This window comes from Simochromis diagramma, unplaced genomic scaffold (assembly GCF_900408965.1).
Source record: "Simochromis diagramma unplaced genomic scaffold, fSimDia1.1 OVJJ01000361.1, whole genome shotgun sequence".
Taxonomy (NCBI): Eukaryota; Metazoa; Chordata; class Actinopteri; order Cichliformes; family Cichlidae; genus Simochromis; species Simochromis diagramma.
In genome coordinates this window covers 19,027,376-19,049,722 of record NW_024386860.1, presented here as the reverse complement: position 1 = coordinate 19,049,722, position 22,347 = coordinate 19,027,376, and the positions used below count along the sequence as shown (strand labels likewise).

The window sequence follows — 22,347 nt, the reverse complement described above, 5'->3', positions numbered from 1 at the left end:
CTCAGCCATGATACTCAGTCCTGATACTCAGCCATGATACTCAGCCACGATACTCAGTCCTGATACTCAGCCATGATACTCAGCCATGATACTCAGCCCTGATAGTCAGCCATGATACTCAGTCCTGATACTCAGCCATGATACTCAGCCACGATACTCAGTCCTGATACTCAGCCATGATACTCAGCCACGATACTCAGTCCTGATACTCAGCCATGATACTCAGCCACGATACTCAGTCCTGATACTCAGCCACGATACTCAGTCCTGATACTCAGCCATGATACTCAGCCATGATACTCACAGCTGTGATGACCAACATCACTTTAACACTGATGCTGAAGATGTGACATCAGTCATGACTGGAACATCAGTACTTGCTTTATTCATCTTCATGCACGCTCACACGTCTGCACCGCTGCTCTCAGGGTGCTGCTTGTTTGCCACCTCATACTGCAGTGTGTCACTAAGCGGCCTCCATACCTACAGCCTCAGTTTTAAAAGCACACCGCGAATCAGAGAGAGCAGAGAGCTGGAGGGAGCGCCAGGTCCTCCTGCTACAGACCTCCTCTCTGAACACCTCCTCGTCTCTGACACCAGCTGGACTTTCTCTCTGCTGTCAGCATGTGAGGACGTGGAGCTATCGCCTCTTCATTTGGAGCAGGTGAGTCCGTCAGCTGTTTTCACTGAAGCAGCTCTCAGGTGGTCTGAAAACTGTGACCTGTCATTTCTGTGCATGTGTTTTAGGACACGTCTGTAATCTGCAGCTGATGCAGAGACTCTCCCCAAACGGAGTCATCGAGTCTTTGCTTAAATGAAGATTTTAAGCTTTCAATAAAAGACCCAAACTGTCACTTTAACCTGGGGGGGGGGTAAACTGAGGTGTGTTTGTGTTCTCCTCAAGTCCCGGAGGGAAATGTTTCATGTTCTGCTGCTGGTTTGATCATCATCATCATCACCGTCATCGTCTTCCTGTAAACAGGTCAGGGGCGATTCAAGCATTAGAGCTTTGGGGGTGAGAGCTGCCCGGCCAGGCAAGATAAATCATAAGATTCTTAAATTCATCAAGTCTCTCTGTGCCTGGGTCCTCGTCTCAAAACATGACATCATTGTTTTGTACATTTGAACACAATTTAATCCCACATTTGTGAAAGAAAAGAAAAACACTTTTTTGAAAAGTCTGTAACAAAACCATCAAATCTGATAAAGGTTATTTAAATGCAAAAGAAGAATGGATTGGAATAGAAAAAATACATATCCTAACTTTAATTACTGGGAGAATAATGAATGATGCTCATAGTAAAAAGTAAACTGACTGCATTTTTTGGACAGAGATTCACTTTTAATGTGTGTGTATAATATAATACAGATACATAAAAAACACTCCCAAAACAGAATAAATTATTACAAATAAAAATCTTTACTGCAGATACTAATTTTGTGTTGTAAGATTTATGACTTTCATGCTTTCATGGTGGTCCTTAGGAGAGCTTGACATTTTTATCAGGTGGTCCACACTGTAAAAAGTGTGAGAAACACTGATAAGTGTGTGTGTGCTTTTGGAAAACATTTAAAGCTGCAGTACAGAATCTTTGAAACAAGCTTAAAACATTTTTAGAAACAGAGCATCTGCTTCTCTTTACAGCTCCTCACTCCACCAGGGCTGTTTGGCTCTTTCTGATAGTGAGCAAATGTGATGCACGTACTGCGGCAGTCATACAGACAACTGGACGGTCCAAAGGTTGGCCGACCTGTGACTGGCTGAGGTTTTAGCAGAGCTGTGGCTGAACCACATAAAAATATATCATTAATTTTAATCTCCCCGATCAATGATAATGTTATGTTGGAATGTTGCTAAAGAGGGTCAAAATGTTTCAACCCAGTTTGTTTTGCAGATTCTGTACAGCAGCTTTAATACAGGGAGGACACAACTTCCAGATTGTGAGTAAAATCAGTTTTTTTCTCTTTGTCAGTTTAACAGTTTCTGCCTGTCACTGCTCCCTGTTTTCTTACCTGGTTCTTCCTGACCTTGTACTTTCGCCTCACGTTCCCTCTTTCCTCTCTCCCTCTTTGGACTGACAATCGAACACAAATAGTTTAAATTAGATGATAAATTACATTAATATGAAAGAATACTAAAAATACTCCTCTCTGAGTTTAGTTTCAACCAAAAGGCAAATAACCAAACCACATGAACATCTAATAAAAGATATAAACATTGAAACACTGATCCAACATTATTCTTGATTGACGGATCATTTGATTTTACACTTTTACCTGAATGTGGCTCCTTTTTTAAAAAAAAAAAATCTTTTGGAGGTGCTTTGATTCATTTTGGGCTAAAATCGCCCCTGAAACAGGTTAAAGATACAGAACATGAAAACTGTCCTGCAGCCGTTCAGCTGTCAGAGCGACATAAAGACGTCATGTCACATCGTTTCCTCCAGCTGTGACCTTTTCCTGCAACACAATGTTTTTTGCATTTTAAATCTTCGCTTCACGCTGAGCTTCGAGTTCTTCCCAAACTCTAAAAATATATTTTAAAAACTTTAAAATGTGATAAAACCGACACGTTAAAGGTGAAAGAAACCTGTGATTCTGCTCAGAAACAGGAAGTCTTTATTTTACTGTTGGTTTTATCTTCTTCATGAAGCATCAGTTTGACTTTCCTCAAATGTGATCAGTCGGCTTCACCTAAAGATACATGCGCAGACTAGTTGTGTGTCACACTGGTGACAGCCCCGCTATTCTGTGATATTTACTCATTTTTCATTGGCATCAGCATCTCTTGCCACACGCGTGCCCCGGGGGGTCATATCCTGGAGCAGAAGATTATAAATTCACCTGAAGTCCTGCAGGTTTGGTTGTTCGGAGCTTTATGAGGCTCAGAGGTGCCCGCTCTAACTGTTCTGGAGGTGTGAACCGTTGTCTGAGCGCACGGTTGTGAAAATAAGTCGCTCTGTGCAGAGAGCGTAAAAGCTGCACAGCCTCAGTTTGTCAGACTACAGGTAAAGCTGCACCTGTGCCTGTTTCTCACCTGCTTCTAAAAAAAGCTCCCACCACGTCACCTGAGACAGCTGTTGCTGTGTGAGACGGCCATGCTGCATCATCAGCAGTGTTTCATGGGATGACTTTTTGACTGTCAGCGAGGCGTTTCCGCCGTCGCAGCCTCTTCGTGCTTCCAACATGTGTCGACACTCGACCCCCTGCTGTTCTCAGGCTTCACAGCCAATACTGTCAAACAGGAAGTGAGTTTACGTCCACACATCAGAGAGTCCACTGGGACGCTTCATTAGTGATTCACACGTCTGAGCCAACCACACCCAGCAGCGCTTTCAGGTGGTGGACAGCACCTCGCTCTCTCCTCGTGGAACATTCAGAGTAAGAATGACAAATTTGGACAGAGACACCACAGAAAAAGGAATGAATGGTGACAGGAAGAGATTCATCAGATTACTTAGGACTGCTCGCTGCGATATTTCCATACAGCGCAGATCTGCTTCATCCTTTCAGCCTGATTCTCTTCTCTCTGATTCGTCCATGCTGCCGGCGCACGTACTTAGCATCCTCCCCTCAACACATAACAGAGTCTCATCTGCATACAGCGACACGTCTCGTTCCTTTCTTCCAGCTCCTGCTCTCCATTCTTAGTAACAAAAGAGTAATCGGGTGTTTACGGGTACAGAGAAAGGTTTTTGGGGACTGACTCGCTGCTTTCTTTAACAATCACATCCTCTCTCGATGCTCCAGCAGCAGGATTAAAGTCGCTCATGTTTATTCAGCAGTTTCTACTCATAAACACATCAATGCTTCCTGACAGGAGCTGATTCCACCAGTCAGCAGTGTTGTTGAGGATTTAAGCGTAAACAACAACCAGGCCGCTGTATGCATGTCAGTGTGCCCCCTGTTGGCCAAATGCTGTACTCTGTCTTCTCACCCCTGTGCTCCTCCAGCTCCTCCTCCACCATGAACGTCTTCTCCAGTTCGATGGCTGGTCTGGGGTCGGAGGTGTGTGGCGACACCACCTCCCTGGTCTCTTTGGAGTCAAGCGTTTTCCTCAGTGAGCGGACGGCGTCCTGCGTCAGCGACACACTCAACTTCTTCATCATCAACGTTGGCGGGAGTCGCTACATGCTGTCGCAGGATCTGCTGGCGTCCTACCCGGAGACCCGGCTGGGGAAACTGGCCTGCTGCAGCCGAGACTCGGCGCTGGAGCTCTGCGACGATGCTGACTTCCTGGAGAACGAATTCTTCTTTGACAGGAACTCCCAGGCTTTCCAGTAGGTGGCGCTCTTTCTCCTTGCAGAGGCAACGAGTTTAAAGTTAACGTGCTTGTGCTGGCCTGCCTGTAGCTGCTGTAGACACGGCGCTGATGACACGTAAAATTAAAAACTAAATGTTGTAAGAGCACTCAGAGCTGCAGACGTTATAGGTTTCTATTTTTATTAGTTTTTATTTAAATCAATTATTTGGGGGACTTCCTGTCTACTTCAGCGGTCGCTACCACATGACTCTGTTCTGTTTTTTAGTCTAATCCACCTTTCGTTCATCACGCCAATATGGTGAGATTTCACTAACATAAGAGACATGGCGGCGGTCGTGTTCACCTTATAAATTTTATTTTGGCTCCATGAACAGGTGACGATTAGAGGACTTTGGTTTATCTCTGATAAGGCTTCAGAGGAGTCGCCCCTGCTGGACTTTAGAAGGATGCAGGAGAACAGCACTGAAGCCTGGCAGGTCTCTACTTTGGACCGTCACCCTGAACTGCTCTGATCCAGACTCTGGATGTTTGTTTGGACTGTTTCTTCAGTCAGAGTTGTGCAGACTGAGCTCACCTGTGTCTTTGTGTTTGTCCACAGGTACGTGATGAACTACTACCGGACGGGTCACCTGCACGTCATGGAGGAGCTGTGTGAGATCTCCTTCCTGCAGGAGATCGAGTACTGGGGCATCGACGAGCTCTGCATCAACCCCTGCTGCCGTGAGCGCTACTACCGCCGCAAGGAGCAGAAGGAAAGCCTCGAGGTACAGCGGGAGCTCGATGCCGACGATGGGGATGAGGACTTTGCGGGCGCCGCCTGCCCTGGCACTCGCCGCCGCCTCTGGGACGTCCTTGAGAAACCCGAGTCATCGCGTGCTGCTCGGACCTTTGGCTCGCTCTCGATGTTCTTCGTGGTGTTGTCGGTCATCAACATGGTGCTCATCTCGCTGGACTTAGGTGAGGACTTTGGAGCGGGCGGCCTCGGCATCGGCGCTCCGCTGCTCTTCGACGCCCTGGAATACGTGTGTGTCGTGTGGTTCACGATCGAGCTGGTGCTTCGGTTCCTCTGCGTCAGGGACAAGTGCCGATTCAGTCGGAGCATTCCCAACGTGATCGATCTGCTCGCCATCCTCCCGTTCTACGTGACACTGGCGGTGGAGAACCTCCACGGAGGATCCACTGAGCTGGAGAACATGGGCCGTGTGGTGCAGGTGCTCCGCCTCCTGAGGTCGCTCCGCATGCTGAAGCTGGGCCGGCACTCGACAGGTAAAAACTCCTCATACCTGTTATTAACCTCTGTCTCTCTTCCACAGCATGTCTTTATCCTGTCTTCCTTCTCTCACCCCAACCAATCACAGCAGATGGCCCCGCCCCTCCCTGAGCCTGGTTCTGCTGGAGGTTTCTTCCTGTTAAAAGGGAGTTTTTCCTTCCCACTGTCGCCAAAGTGCTGCTTATAGGGGGTCATATGATTGATGGGTTTTTCTCTGCATGTATTATTGTAGGGTCGACCTTACAGTATAAAGCTCCTTGAGGTGACTGTTGTTGTGGTTTGGCGCTGTGTAAATAAAACTGACTTGAGTTGCTCACAGCAGGAACTCTGTTCTTTCTCCTGTACGAGAAATTGAGATACAGGCAAGATCTTCAGCATCATCATCATCTTCTGAGAGTAAACGAGCAGACACCTTTCAGATTCAAATACTCTAAGAAAGGATCAGTCTCACTGACTCTTATCACATTTCCAGCTGCTCTGTCTCTTCTTTAAACTCAAATATCTTAACAAAGGAGAAATGAAACGTGTTGGATGTATTTCAGCCGGTCAATGATAATTGTTAATGAGTTACTTCAAAGGCTTTCCTGCTCTGCATGTGCATCGCAGCAGCACTACTTATCTTTAGGTTTTAGCACAAAATACCACATCAGCACCTGAAAGCCTTCACTTGCACTGTTTATGAGACAGTGGTGAGGGTGCGTATGAGCAGTGTTGGGAAGGTTACTTTTAAAATGTATTCCATTACAGATTACAGAATACATGCCCCAAAATGTATTCTGTAACGTATTCTGTTACGTTACTCAATGACAGTAACGTATTCTGAATACTTTGGATTACTTAATATATTATCATGCTTTTTACAACAACATGAATGTACTATTGCTGTGTGATTTATTACTATTACTGAAGGTCCGCGACTCCGAACTGTAGTAAAGGGACCTCTGGCTAATACGGCGGGGTCCCTGTCGGCTCGTAGCCGAAAAATAGCTTTACTTTGTTGTGTGGGTCAACTTTTCTTGCGAGAGACAGAGAGAGGCGTTGAAAGGCTGCTCCAACGGAACTTATTGTTTTCGGAGGAAAACATGAACACGGTGTACAGTCGAGTCTTAATAGCTTACTTACAACTGGGCTCGTCAGGCACTCTTCTTGGCTGCAGTGGTTATTATTATATTTACATGCTTCCAGCTCCCGTTTTTGCTCGATGACAACTCGTACTTTTCCTTTTTCTCCCTCCTCGCTCACAGACCCATAACGTGTATGGCAGTCCATTCTCCCTGCAACACGGACTACACTGCCCATGAGGCTACATTCTTTAGAGCTATGCTTGTAGCATTCTGCCTGTTAGCTTAGCACAACAACAACAACAACGAAAAGGCCTCTCTCACCCAGGAAACACACAGTCGCAGAGAGGGAGAGAGCGTCGCCCTGTAACCATGGCAACCGCAATGCTGTCGCCTGGAACAACAGAACGTAGCTGTCAAACAAAACCCAAACAGTCCTGACCCGCGACAAAATGAAACAGGAAAGTACCGCAGTATAATCCATTTATTTCAACAAAGTAACTGTATTCTGAATACCACCTTTTTAAACGGTAACTGTAACGGAATACAGTTACTCATATTTTGTATTTTAAATACGTAACGGCGGTACATGTATTCCGTTACTCCCCAACACTGCGTATGAGTGACAGCTGGGATAAAGGTGGAGGTGGGAGTACATCAGGGATCTGCTCTGAGGCCCTTCCTGTTTGCAGATGATGTCAGGCAGGAGTCTTTATGATCTCCAGTGAGAGCTTAGAGCAGGTGGAGGTCTGCTCTGCAGAGGTGGAGGTGAGCCTGGAGAGAAGAGGAATGAAAGTCGTAGAAGATGAAACAATCCATGTGTGCGAATGAGAGAGAGGCAGGTGAACATGCTGGAGCAGAGGATGAGTTTAAATACCTGGGCTCAACCGTCTACAGAGAGGTGACGAAGAGAGTGCAGGCAGGTGGAGCGGGTGGAGGCAAGTGTGACAGAAGGACACCGTGAAAAGGGAAGGTCAAAGGATGGAGGTGAGACCTGCTGTGATGGGTGGAGCCAAGCTGAAGGTGTTCAGGTGTTCAGTGAGCAGGCTGGACATGAGGGACGGCTCAGAGTCAGAGAGGCTGAGATGGTCTGAGCATGTGCAGAGGAGGGAGGGTGGAGGATGAAGATGGAGCTGCAGGCAGGTGGAGGTTCATGGATGTAGTGAAGGAGGATGTGCAGAGGGTTGGAGTGTGAAATCAGTTCCTGTAAAAGTAGGTGTGAGATCAGACTCGCCTGAAATGGCAGTTTTATTAGAGCGCTGCATGTGACGGATTTAAGACATGATGCAAAGATCCGGGGAGAGAAGAAGAAATGGAAATCCTGTCAGAGCGAAACCGCTGCTGTGAGATTACAGCCGGGAGGTTCTCCGAGGACAACAAAGACCAGAATATATATAGATTCTCATCCTGGCGAATGAGCGAGGAAGTATGATTACGTGAGCCCGAGTGTGTCAGGCTGACGTACGAGCGCTTTGATCTGAGTGATTTGGGGAAGGCTGATCATCCCTGGACTCAGCTCATGAATAATAAAAGGAAACGGCAGAGGGAGGAACTTTAATCATCTTAAACTATTGAAAGAAATAATACAGAGAAAAGGCAAAGACTGAAGTCGAGCTGTAAAACTGAGAGAAAAATAGGTTACAAGTGTAATCTGCAGGTATAACAGCTGAGGGTGACTAACGGTCTGCTGCGCAAACACACTCACTGAGCACATCACACGCCAGAGTCCTGAAGAGGCTTCATCTCCTGTGACCTAAAAACGATAGGGAACCACCGAGGGAACTAAAGATCAGGACTGAAGATCCAACAATACCACCAGGATCTCCAAACCCTGACGTTGTGAAATGAACGTTTCAGAAAGCTTTTTATATACATATATACATATATACGTATATATATACGTATATATGTATATATATACGTATATACATATATACGTATATATATACGTATATATGTATATACGTATATATTAGGGGTGCAACGATATTCGTATCGATATTGAACCGTTCGATACAGTGCTTTCGGTTCGGTACGCATATGTATCGAACAATACAACATTTGTAATTTATTTTATCAACTTTCCTTCTGACGATGCTGTCTGTGTTGAGCGCTCAGTGAATCTGCATTCGACTACTCCGCCTAGGCTGCACTGTCGAGCGCAGATCCACTGAGCGCTCAACACAGACAGCATAGTCAGAAGGAAGAGCGCAGGGCAAGCTAGCAAGACAGAAGTTAAGCTCTCCTTGCAACATGGACCTCCCCCACCCTCATTCAGATCTGGCGTTTGGAATTATTTTGGTTTTCATGTGACGTATGACCCTGAAGGTAAGCGAGTCATGGACTAAAGTAAAACAGTATGTTGGATGTGCCATGCAATGCTCAATTACATGGGTGGGAACTAGTGTGTTAGCGCAGTTAGCTCGTTAACGTGTTGGCCGTCTAGCCCCATGCACGGGGCGATCGGCGGTAGCTCGTTAACGGAGATTTGCCGTGTTGTGGCATTAAGGTCATTTCAACGAGATTAACCTGAAAGCACTAGTGGGAACACAACGAATATGACTGCACATTTACGCCGACATCATCCTAGTGCAAAGACAAAAACAACAAGCATGCTACTAACTTTAGCCGAGTCATTTAGACAGCTGTTAGCACATGATTCTCCTTTATGCTGCTGAGAATATAGCCCAGAAGAAGCGGATAGTATAGCTTTTATTTTGAGACATTTCTCTGTAATAAACTCTCTTTTCCAAAGATGAGTGATTCCTCAATCAGATACAGGGCTTGCAATATCGCTAGCCCGACGTCCCGGGGCTAGCGATTTTTTTCAGTCGGGCTACCAAAATCTATCTCTGCCCTGCCCGTCGGGCTATTGTAGGAAGGAAAAATATATGTCAATGCTTTTGCATTCTTTCAGAAATGTAGCTGGGTAATTATGTCATTGGCATCGGTGAGCCACTGTCAATATGTGACATATTGAAATCACGTTTGAATTTGCACTTGTTTTTTTGCTTTCACTTTGCAATCGAGTGAACTGTGTATAGAGAGCGACAGCACTGATCTGTGAGTGATGATAATTTGCGCACCAATTCCTCTGACATCGTCTTATTAATTGTTAGCTTACTATGCAAACATGACAAGTGAAATCTCCCGCAGCAAGCTTAAACATGTGAGAGGTTGATTGTGCAGAGAATCGCTGAGCTTATGTGAGTGCGTGTGTAAAACCAGCAGCATATATATTTGACTACGATGACCTGGATGACTGAGAACCTTCACAGACAGATATATATTTTAGTTCTGCTGAGCCAAATAAGACAGGTCAGGGTGAAGAAGTGACAGCCAAAGAAAAGCTTACCACAAAACGGAGAAGTTATGACAAATCAGACTATAAGGCAAAAAGAAAGTGCAGCTTTATGGTTTCATGGACAAAAGAATTTCTGTGGCTGCAATACGACGAGCTAAATAACCAGGGCTGCACATAAGTGGTCCGCAGGTGCGCATTCGCTGTCAAAATAAAAAACACGCACAAGGGTTAGGGTTAAATTTAAAAACTGTACTTTTGAGTTAAAATATATATTTATAATTTTAATAAATGACAAATTAAAAAGGCATGAACATTTTTTTTGTATCGAAAAAATATCGAACCGTGACACCAAAGTATCGAACCGAACCGAACCGTGAATTTTGTGTATCGTTGCACCCCTAATATATATATATGTGTGTGTGTGTGTATATATATTTTCTCTGCATGTATTATTTTAGGGTCTACCTTACAATATAAAGCACCTTGAGGCGACTGTTGTTGTGATTTGGCGTTGTTTAAATAAAATTGAATTGAATATATAGGCAGCACGGTGGTTAGCACAGCAAGAAGGTCCTGAGTTCAATTCCCCCATCAGGCCGGGGTCTTTCTGTGTGGAGTTTGCACATTCTCCCCGTGTTTGTGTGGGTTCTCCCCGGGCTCTCCCGTTTCGTCCCACAGTCCAAAGACATGCTCTTTGTGGGGACAGGTGAATTGAAAAATCTAAATTGCCCATAGGTGTGAATGCGGGAGTGAATGGTTGTCTGTCACTGTGACAGACTGGCAACCTGTCCAGGGTGTACCCCACCTCTCACCCTATGACAGCTGGGATAGGCTCCAGCACCCCCCACGACCCTGAAAAGGATAAGCGGGAGCGAATGGATGGATGAATTGAATATATATGTAATGTGACAAAGAATCATAACAACTTGCCTTGAGGGTCTTTATATTGTGAGGTAGGCCCTGCAATAATCCAGAGAAGGGAAGGAAAAACTCGCTTGGAACAGGAAGAAACGTGCAGCAGAACCAAGCTCAGGAAGGGAGCTGTTGGGTTAGGGGGAGGAAGTCGTGAGAAAGACAGGATTAATAATAGTAAGAGGTGTATAAACGCCGTCTGTGACCTCCGTCTCTCTTCCTTCCAGGTTTGAAGTCTCTCGGTATGACCATTGCGCAGTGCTACGAGGAGGTCGGCCTTCTGCTCCTCTTCCTCGGTGTGGGCATCTCCATCTTCGCGACCGCAGTCTTCGCCCTGGAGCACGACCTTCCTGCCACCACCTTCACCAGCGTTCCCACCGCCTGGTGGTGGGCGACCACGTCTATGACCACGGTGGGCTACGGGGACGTGCGGCCTGACACGGCGGTGGGTAAGGTGCTCGCCTTCCTCTGCATCCTGTCTGGGATCCTAATCCTGGCGCTCCCCATCGCCATCATCAACGACCGCTTCTCTGCCTGCTACTTCACCCTGAAGATGAAGGAGGCGGCGATACGACACGGCGAGATGCTGAAGCGGCTGGCCCGTGGCTCGGTGGGGGAGGCGGGGCCGGGCGTGAACCTGAGGGACGCCTATGCCCGGAGTGTGCTGGAGATGATGAGGCTGCACGGGCGGGAGAGGGCGAGCACTAGAAGCAGCGGGGGCGACGAGCTGTGGTGGTAGCAAGAACAGCTCCGCCCCTATGCCCTCTGACCCCTCTGAGAAACGCACACACGATGACCCCAGCAGCAGCAGAGCCCGTGATTGGACAGGAGGACGACAGCAGGAGGACGACAGCAGGAAGACGAGTGTGAGCATGCTTAGACCGCCCCGCTGTACGTCCTGTGTGTCACGTATGTGTCCAGCAGCAGCGTGTTCCCGTTTAACTCGTGACTTTATTTACAAAACACATTTTCTCTCTGAACATTAGCCCCACCCCCAAAATAATTAGGCGGCGCAGATGTCTTCCTCATGGGCAGTGGGTGTAACTCTGCAAGTCTGAACATTAAAAATCCTCAGATGAGCGCACTCAGGCCTGTTCTGATTGGCTGTTGGGTTTGTCTTACATGTCTCAGATGTCTAACACTAAATCTGTGCTTTGATCTTAAGCTACATTCACACGTTTCCCTCAGAGGCAATGAACCTCGTGTTCAATCATCATCGTCACGATCAATAAAGCTTTATTCAAGGATGGTTTGTGATTCATTTCTGTCATGGTGTCGATGTGGAAGGTAAATAAAATACAGACTCGGGGGGAGGAGATAAACTGAAAGCTAGCCATCATTATAAAATTACTCATCATTACGGAACATTAGTATATCATCATCATCATCATTATTATTATGTCATCAGCTGTTATTATAATGTTATTACACTAATATTATTATGTCATTCAATTCTGTTTTATTCGAACAGCGCCAAATCACAACAACAGTCACCTCAAGGCACTTTATATTGAAAGGTAGACTCTACAGAGAAAAGCCCAACAATCATTTGACCCCCTGTGAGCAGCACTTTGGCGACAGTGGGAAGGAAAAACTCCCTTTTAACAGGAAGAAACCTCCAACAGAACCAGGCTCAGGGAGGGGCGGGGCCATCTGCTGTGATTGGTTGGGGTGAAAGAAGGAAGACAGGATAAAACAGCGGTCTCCAACCCCCGGGCCAGTCGTTTGGTACCGGGCCCTGAGAGTTGAGGCTCGGGTGGGAAATTTATGGGGGGGGGGGGGGTTTATTGTTTTTATTGTTAACTCAGTTTCCCTGGGTCTTTTCCTGTATGTTATGGATAAATATTCTTTTTTCTGGTACCGGTACTGGTTTTATTTTGTTGTATTTATCTGCGACAAGTAGATATCTACAATAACTATATTATACAAACTGGAAAAAACAGAGAACAACATCATGGAAAACAAAACAGGAAGTAAAACTGGGACGCAAAACTGAACGACAAAAACAAAGAACTAACAAGCAGAAAAAACCATAACTGAAAACGGCCCAGGACCACAACGGTTCCTCCGTTTAAAACTTGTCACTGATGCAGACTCAGAGACTTCAGGGAGCTGCAGAACTGAAGAGTGCAAATATCTGAGGCTGAGGCAGAGCCCAACGAAGCAGCAGAGACATGAGCCCTCAAACACGTCACTGTGGGTAAAAAGTGTGCTGCAGACCAAGCTGGCATCCAGTGAAGGCTTTCTTAGTCCTGCGTGGACAGTGTTGGTGAGTAACGGAGTACATGTGCCGCCGTTACGTATTTAAAATACAGAATATGAGTAACTGTATTCCGTTACAGTTACTGTTTAAAAAGGTGGTATTCAGAATACAGTTACTTTGTTGAAATAAATGGATTACACGGCGGTATTTTCCTGTTTCATATGTTCGGCTAGGCCCTCTCTGTTTTTGGTAATTCCACGCCCCAAACACGCATTAAGAGGCTCTAATGTCTGTGTCTCAATCTCACGGCCCATGTCACCTCTACATGCTGCCGCATAATGATGGGAAGAAATATTATTGTTCAAAAAATGATTTTAATATGAAGGCAACAGGCAGAATGCTACAAGCATAGCTCTAAAGAATGTAGCCTCATGGGCAGTGTAGTCCGTGTTGCAGGGAGAATGGACTGCCATACACGTTATGGGTCTGTGAGCGAGGGAGGGAGAGAAAGGAAAAGTACGAGCTGTCACCGAGCAGAAACGGGAGCTGGAAGCATGTAAATATAATAATAACCACTGCAGCCAAGTCAGTGCCTGACGAGCCCAGTTGTAAGTAAGCTATTAAGACTCGACTGTACACTGTGTTCGTGTTTTCCTCCGAAACCATAAGTTCTGTTGGAGCAGCCTTTCAACGCCTCTCTCTGTCTCTCACTAGCAAAGTCGACCCAGACAACAAAGTAAAGCTAGTTTTCAGCTACGAGCCCGACACGAACCCGACGTATTAGTCAGAGGTCCCTTTACTACGGAGCCGCGGACCTGTTTTATATACGCGAGGAATAGTTTTCTACACAAGATCGCTGCAAAAAGTGCAGCCTTACCTAATGTCCACCTACTGTTACTCATTTATATTAAGATTTAAACATCTTGAGTGTGTTGGTGGTGTTGGTATGGAGAGTAACCTTCAGTAATAGTAATAAATCACACAGCAATAGGACATTCATGTAGTTGTAAAAAGCATGATAATATATTAACTAATCCAAAGTATTCAGAATACGTTACAAAATACATTTTGGGGCATGTAATCTGTAATCTGTAGTGGAATACATTTTAAAAGTAACCTTCCCAACACTGTGCGTGGACCAGTGTTGGTCAAGTTACTTGAAAAAAGCAATCAGTAACTAATTATTGATTACTTCCCAAAAACGTAATCCTGTTACTTTACTCATTACTTATTTTCAAGAGTAATCAAATGGAAAAGTCTCTTTTTAAAACTTGTTTTATTAGTTTTAACCTTTTAACTTTATGCATCAAGCAAAAATTTAATTATATACAACATTCTCTGACTAGAAGAAATTAGTTTAACATTTAAACCTATATTCTGCACATTCCAGCACATAAAATAAAATATTTTTTGTGTTTACACTCAGTCTCTCAAATAGATGCAAGTAAAACACAGCAGAAAATAAATAAAGTCACAGACTCAGCGGTCCTGTTGCTCTATTTTCACCTGTAAAGCAGGAGTGGGGTAGGCGGAGGTTTACCCTGGTGCAGGTGTGCCGCGGTCAGTGGAAGAATCCGCGAGTTTCTCTGTGAGTTTCCCATTACGTCGTAGCTACTCGGTGCTTGTTTGGAAGTTTAGGGGTTTTTTTGCTGTAAAAAGAAGTTTTCTTCCCACGCACAGCGGACACTAATGTTTTTGTCACTTTTTATGGAATCAAACTCAAAGTAAGGTCAGTACTTCCACGCTTCAAACGCTGCACGCTCATACTCTCTCTGCACTCGATATATGATCCATTGTTGATTTGCACACAGCTGTTGTCACGACCGTCGCACTTGCTTACGTCGCTGTCATGAGACATTCTCGCAAAAGAATAGTAACGCAGTAACGCAGCGTGCTTACAGGAAAGTAACAGTAATCTAATTACCTTTTTTACAATAGTAATCCCTTACTTTACTCGTTACTCGAAAAAAGTAATCGGATTACAGTAATGTGTTACTTGTAACGCGTTACTGCCCATCTCTGGCGTGGACACCAAGCTAACTGCTGAAGACAGAAAATACAGTCTTTTATTCTGAAAGGCTCAATGTGCACAATTCAATTAAATTTTATTTCTACACCAAATCCCCACAACAGTCACCTCGGAGCACTTTGTATTGTAAGGTAAACCCCAAAGAGAAAACCCCAACAATCACATGATCCCCTATGAGCAGCACTTTGGCAACAGCAGGAAGGAAAAACTCCCTTTTAACAGGAAGAAACCTCCAACAGAACCAGGCTCAGGGAGCCTAATCTTAAAAGTAGAGATAGTGTCTGTCTCACACTCAGGATAAACTTAACGTGTCTGGACTATCGTCTGCTGGAGGTCAGAGGTGAGGGTGGACTTTCTCCTCGTGAGCTTCCTCCAGCTGAGAACGTGTTTCATGATTGTTGACAGGAAGCCTAACAGGAGCACTCGGGTGATGCTGTTAATTTGGACACATGATCTGAGTTGTGTCAGCTGACAGTTGTTCATCATGGAAATGTTTCCTGGGATGGTCTGCAGGTGAGGGGACGTCCAGGAACACGTGAGCTCAGCTCTCATTGGACAGATTTATTGTTTGTTTGAATTAACGAGCTCTCAGCAGTTTTCTGCTGAAGAATAAAAACTTTCCTGTTCACAGGTGGGACTCATTGACTGAGCCTGGTTCTGTTGGAGGTGTCTTCCTGTTAAAAGGAAGTTTTTCCTTCCCACTGTCGCCAAGGTGCTGCTCATAGAGGGTTGTCAGATTGTCGGGGTTTCCCTCTATTATTGTAGGATCTTTACCTTACGATTTAAAGCACCTTGAGGCGACTGTTGTTGTGATTTGGTGCTGTATAAATACAATTGAAATGAACTGAGATGATTGGTGGAGGCTGTGAGGTCAGCACGGTGAAGGTCTGAGTGAGACGTGAGATGTTCACGCACCTCAGTGATGGCTCTGACCCTCCTGTGGCATCGTCTCACAGTGGACGCACACCTGAGCGGCTGCAGCAGGAGGTCCCCTGCGGTGTTTCTGGTATCCTGCTGCTTCCTGTTTCCAGGCCACTGCTCTGCTGAGGTCACAGAGGTCGCCTCAAATACCATGGTAACGCCTGAAGTCGTGAATCCAACCACTGGGTGTTTAAAGCAGCTCTCATTTCTGTGATCTCTGCAGATGGTCAGCATCCTCTGTCAGTGTGACCCACCATCATCATCTCCTTCACCGCCATCAGCCCGCCCTCACTGTCTGTTAGATCAGGGTAAGTCTCTACATTTTTCTTACTTGACTTTATTTTCCCACCTAAAAACCTCCAAACAGTCTCTCAGTGTGACCCAAGTCTGTGCCACAGATGCATGCTTCACTCCCAGTGTCTCTAATTTGATCTAATTTCATTCCAACTCGCCTGAAGCTGCAGGAAGCCTGCTGTGACCGGTTGAATGCATGCCGGAGGCCGAGAACACCGCAGCATGAGCGTTCAGAAAGCTCGCCACGTGTAAGGTAAACATGACAGTCTGAACACGTGAACATGTCTGTGTGCAGGTGTCTCAGAGGACATGTGAAGCTGCTGCGTGTTGAGGACACGCTGATGCTGACTGAGGGTTGTTTCTGCAGCACAGGTACAGATCACATGACCTCCTGCTGGCTGCTTTCATGGCTGACCTGGATTCTCGGTTTGATGCCAGCAGCAGTGCAGTGACACAGAAACTGGAACATCACATTTGCATTTCAGGCATTTAAGGAGGAAGATCGCAGACATCCACAGAGAGCGGGAGAGACTGCAAAGGGAGAGCAGAGAGACACGGGGTCCAGGAGGGCAGAGGTCACAGCGTTGGGGTTCATCTGTAAGTCTGAGAATTCAGAATTCAGAGAAGAAAATATCCACCCTGCCCTGATCTCGCTGTGACTTAAAAGTTCATCAGTAGCTGAAGTCACGTGGGAAACGAACGAGTGGTAATGAGGCTAAAAGCAGACAAGACCTGACCTGCAGCTCGCAAAGGAATCTCTGCTGATGTGATCTGACTCCATGAAGCACCTGAACACCTTCTCCGTGTCATCACAGCACCCCGGGTACTCTGCCTGGAAATGTCCAAGGCTAACCAGGCTCAGGGAGGGGCGGGGCCATCTGCTGAGAAGGAAGACAGGACAAAGACATGCTGTGGAAGAGAGACAGAGGTTAATAACAGATATGATTCAATGCAGAGAGTCTGTGAACACATAGTGAGTGAAGAAGAAACACCCAGTGCATCATGGGAAGCCCCAGCAGGCTACGTCTATTGCAGCATAACTAAGGGAGGATTCAGGGTCACCTGGTCCAGCCCTAACTATATGCTAAAGTTAGAAGCCTAATCTTAAAACAATCCACGCTGATGATGGTGGTGATGATGACGGTATTGTTATTGGTTACCGAAAGGCTCATTTTTGTTCCTTCATGCATTCAGCTCGCCTTCTCACACAAAACGTGTGAATAACGTGTCGGAGTCGGTTTAATCTGGTGTGATTAAAATCATGAGCATGGATAAAATCTCAGTGTTGTCTCTGAGTTCAGATCATGGCTGTTCTTCAGAAACTCTCCTGCTGACGGTTGGGGGAGGAGCCTGAAGCGAAGCACAGCAAAGCTGCTGAACCTCGGAGCCAGAGGAACGCTGACGCTGTGCAGCTGCACTCCAAACACTGAGGCCGCTGGATGAAAAACAGGAGCAGTTAAATCATTTCAGCCAACAGGATGAAGGTCCTCACATCTGGAAACACTTTCAGGAAGTCGCAGGCTCTGTTGTCAGAGGCGCTCCGAGTGTTTCTTCGGCTCTCCTGATGATCGGAGTGTCGCAGCGGTCAACCTTTGAGCTGTTTTATGTCCCACTGTAATGAAGCACAGACAGTCTTGCAGTGAGGACACGGAGGCCCATTTAGAGGAACATGAAGTGTATTCGCCTAAAAACCACAACCAAACTCCAGAAGCTGAGAGCTGAGGGTGAATCTGATGCTGCGTTTGCTCTTCCTCTGCTCAGGTGCAGGCTAATTAAACGCACAGACTCCAGGACGTAGATGGTGACGGACAAGCTTCCCTTCAAAGAGCCAAACAGAATCAGAATCAGCATACTTATTAATCCCTAAGGAAATGATGTGGGTTACAGTTGCTCCAGCACAGTAACAGAAGCAGACTAAACTATTTAACAGTACAGTATGTTACAGATTTACAGATTTAATAGCACACTATATACGAATCACTCAGTAATAAATATCAAAGTGTTACGATTCGATGTTGTCACAGTGTTTTGTTTTAGGCGTGACTGTTATGTGTTTCCTGTTTTACTTTGAAGGTCTGTCTTATCTCAGTGTGTTCAGATTACGCTTCCTTGTCTCGTCAGTTCTGATTTGCCCCAGCTGTGTTTCCCTCCTGTTGTCCATTCCCTGATTGCTCCCTCTATGTATTTAAGCCCTGTGTTTCAGTTTGTCATGGTTGTGATCGCTGCTGTGTTGTATATAGGTTGTTGTATATAGGTTGTTGTATATAGGTTGTTGTATATAGGTTGTTGTATATAGGTTGTTGTATATAGGTTGTTGTATATAGATGTAAATAGTTGTCGATATATTTTTTTTTACTCTGTAGCTGTAGGGGTGAGAAGCCATTTTTCTTTGGGAACCTTTTCTCCTGTTTTTGGTTAGGGAGGCAGGTAAGACACCTGTAATTTTTGTTTGGGGTTTTCTGTGAAGGCAAGCCAGCTGCATTTCATTTCTAGAGTTTTTGTTTGTTGTTTTGGCCATGCTCACCCTGACGCCTGCTACCTTTTGGGACTTGATAAATTGACTGGCTGTTGTGAAATCTGTGGTAGCTGTTTTTTGTTGGTTCGTCTTCCTTGAGAGCAGGGAGTGTGGGGGCATTTCTCCGTATTTTTATTTTTCTTATGTTGCACGCCAGTTTTCCCTGGGCTGGGGTGTAACAAAAGACTGACGGCAACATTACTGAGTAGAACAGTGTGCAAACAGGCTGTAACTATTGCAGCGTTTACAGTGTGTTACATGGAGGAGTTATACAGGGAGCCCCAGGCAGGAATCACTTCCTGTGTTGTTCAGTGGTGCATTATGGGTAATCTCAGTCGCTCACTGAGCGTGCTCCTGTGACTGCCCAGCATGCCATGGAGTGGGTGGGAGGTGTTATCCAGCATCGTCCTTATCTTGGACAACATCTGCCTCTGAAACACCACCCTAATAGGGTCCAGCTCCATCCCTACATGCTTGTGATCAGTTTGAGTCTGTTGGCATCTGTGACCCTCAACCTGCTGTCCCAGCATGCAACAGCACAGAGGATCGCACTGACCACAACAGACTCTCAGAAAATCCTGAGCGTTGTCCGACAGACGTTGAAGGACCTCAGAGACGACTCTGGCCCTTCCTGTAAAGCGCAGTGGTGTTTCTAACCCAGTCCAGTTTATAGTCTGTATGTACTCTGAGGTACTTATAATCCTCCACAACGTCCATGTTGACCCCGTGGATTGAAACAGGGGGTCACAGGTCTTCCTGGTCTTCCAAAAATCCACAGTCAATTCCTTGGTCTTTGCCACATTGAGCTGCAGCTCATTCTGCTCGCACCGCGTGACAAAGGAGTCGCCCACAGCCCGGTATTGTGACTCATCACCCTCACTAGTGCATCCAGCCACCAGAGTCATCGGAGAAAAACACCTTGCAGGCAACATCCTGGAGTCTTCAGGAGTACGTCCTGACCCTCTGCAGGTGAGGAAACACCTGAGCTGACCCAGAGCAGGCTGGAGCGACGCAGCAGATGCTGATTTCATGTTTCTTGGACCTGTTTGTTCCGCCTCACCATCAGCACGTTCACATGTACACGCTGTGACTGCTGGAAGCTTCTTCTGTATCTGACCTGCTGTAGTTCTGCTCCTTCGCTCAGTAATGGGTTTGTGTTGGTGCGGTGTTTCAGGTGGTGTGAGCTGGATTCAGGTGTGTCCTGAAGGGTAGTGATGTGACGTTCTGTATCGAGGCTTCGAAGCTTGTGTCGAGTAATGGAGGGGGCGTTTCCGCGATGCGCGTATCGAGGCTTGCTTCATTTATGGGAGGAGCTGAAAATGATGACGTCTGAAGCCTCGCTGCCCGGCTGTACCACGTGATTGGTTTATGAAGTGGTTCGAACTTTGCCGCGAGCTATGACAGCGATATAAACCCCTCAGACTTCATTCAAAATGTGGGTGTTTGATGGAGAGTTGCGGTTAGTGAGAGTTTGGAGAGAGTTTGGAGGTTTATGAGAGTGAGGAGAGAAAGTCAGGAGAGAATGGAGCCAGCTAAGAAGAGGAGGATGTCCTCCCCTGTATGGGAACATTTTGATCTTATTCCTCCCAACAGGGTATGTAAATTTCCACAGAAGATGTATTTTCATAATACTGATGGTGCAACACAATTTATGTTAAGCTGTCTGTACTTTTGTACAAGGTGAGGTGTTTGCTATGTGCCAGGGAGCTGGGATATAACAACAACACCTCATCCATGCTTAGGCACTACAGAGCTGTGCATGAGAATAAGGGGAACACCGATTGTGGAGCAAGACCAGGTGAGCCATCAAATGCCAGGATAATATAGCATGCAGTAATGTTGCTAAATGATATAACAATATTATACAATGCAATAAGTTACGTGTGTGATATTTATATTTGTGCTTTGTCTTTATTGTCTTTCCTCAGGAGAACAATCTCAAATAGATGAAGACCTGGTTAGCATGGTGATTGAGGACTCCCAGCCATTTAGCATTGTGGAGGACAAAGGATTCAAAAGATTTGTTAAATCATTAAATCCTAGCTATGTTCTCCCCACTGAAGGTTATAAAAGCAGTGAAAATTTAGTTTTTACAGAATAAAATATGGGCAGGACTGATGTCTCAGTGTGTAGCTGTCCATACCTCAACGTTACAAAAGCACGTCCAGTAGATGTCCTACTAGAGCAAATGAAGCTTCAAGAAGCTTTGCGCTGGGGTGAACCAATTGGATGAAAAGCTTCAGTGCTTCATGAAGCTTCATCTGCCCATCACTACTGAAGGGTGATCTGGGCTGTTGGTCGGACCCTCCTCATCTGTCTGCTCTCTCTCTGCCCCCCGAATTAGTCCCGGAGCAACGAGTGAACAGGCCTCACACGGACATCCTTCCCACTGTCGTCAAAGTGCTTGCTCATAGGGGTCATATGATTGTTGGGTTTTCTCTGTATGTATTATTGTAGGGTCGACCTTACAATAAAGTTTTAAAGTGTGTGTGTGTGTGTATCAGGATGATGTCACATCCTGTCAGAGGTGTTTATCGAACAGCAAAGGAAGCATTCGCTCGTATCTGAACTTTACTGAGGCATATTTTTTATTCTCACCGACATAAAATGAAAACCATCACTGACTCGCTGTCCTCTGATAACACCCTTCCACCCTACGGTCACTTCCTGAACCAAATCCAACATGGCGGCAGCAAGGACTGAAATTGACCTTTGTCTGTATGTTTATCAGTTCAATATACCTGTGTATACATACATACATTATGTATGCATACAGTCTGTATGCATACATAAAAGTTAACCCTCACGTTAACTTTTATCGAGTGGGGAAATAGTTAGTGTTCATCCTCCAGCTTCACTGTGTTTGTAATGCTAACATAGCTGTGTCGCTAGCATTCGTATATCATTATATACCAGCTAGCCCAACTTCAGTAACCCTACAAACGTCACTGCTGTTTAGCTTTCTGTCTTCATTTATGTTGGAAGTGATAGCAGAGCTGTACGCTTGAATTAGTTTCAAAAACCTCTCAGTCAGAACATGCTATATCATGTTTATGTGGAAGCTAGCGAGCTAACTTCCTGCTAACTTCTAAGTCTGTTAAATGTAATAAATCCTGTTTTCATGGATGTTAAACTTAAGTGTTACACCTGGTAAAGCAGCAACGCTGATCATTTTATTAAAGATGAAAGAATTTAGACAGTTTTTAACTCTCAGTGATGCTGCAGTGTTTGTTTGACTTTGGGACCTGAAGCAGAGTTTGGGCCCAGGCACAGCTAATGATGTCAGACTTAGAGACCCTTTCTCAATATGCGTACTTGTGCGTACTTGTGTACTCGTGATACGTCATCAGTCGGAGACCAAGTACTGTTCCAATTCGAAGTACGCATCAAGCCGAGAACGCGAAAAAGTCCCGGATGTGTTCTCGCGCCGCCCGTTTTATCGAGCATGCATTGGTGGTGACTTGTGTGGACTTGGTACAGCTATATATCCCAGAATGCATTTCGTCCAAAACTCAAACGCGGCAATGGTGGACGAGCGGGGCTAAAAACTTAAATATTACTCTTTCTGGGTCAC

At 45.7% G+C, this 22,347-nt stretch overlaps 1 protein-coding gene across 3 annotated transcripts; it reads left to right on the top strand.

The window, feature by feature from the left end:
• The first annotated feature begins 398 nt into the window (after window positions 1–398).
• On the top strand, window positions 399–12,346 carry kcnv1 (potassium voltage-gated channel modifier subfamily V member 1). 3 transcript variants are annotated; one of them, XM_040030956.1, is made up of 5 exons: window positions 399–664; window positions 1,896–1,941; window positions 3,954–4,280; window positions 4,863–5,530; window positions 11,039–12,346. In XM_040030956.1, exons 3-5 carry the CDS (start codon window positions 3,967–3,969, stop codon window positions 11,548–11,550), a joined length of 1,494 nt encoding a protein of 497 aa, XP_039886890.1. In that variant the 5' UTR covers window positions 399–664; window positions 1,896–1,941; window positions 3,954–3,966; the 3' UTR covers window positions 11,551–12,346. The 3 variants fall into 3 exon arrangements, with proteins under 3 accessions (XP_039886890.1, XP_039886891.1, XP_039886889.1); XM_040030957.1 differs by lacking the exon at window positions 1,896–1,941; XM_040030955.1 differs by lacking the exons at window positions 399–664; window positions 1,896–1,941 and having other exon boundaries at window positions 3,611–4,280.
• The last annotated feature ends 10,001 nt before the right edge of the window (window positions 12,347–22,347 follow it).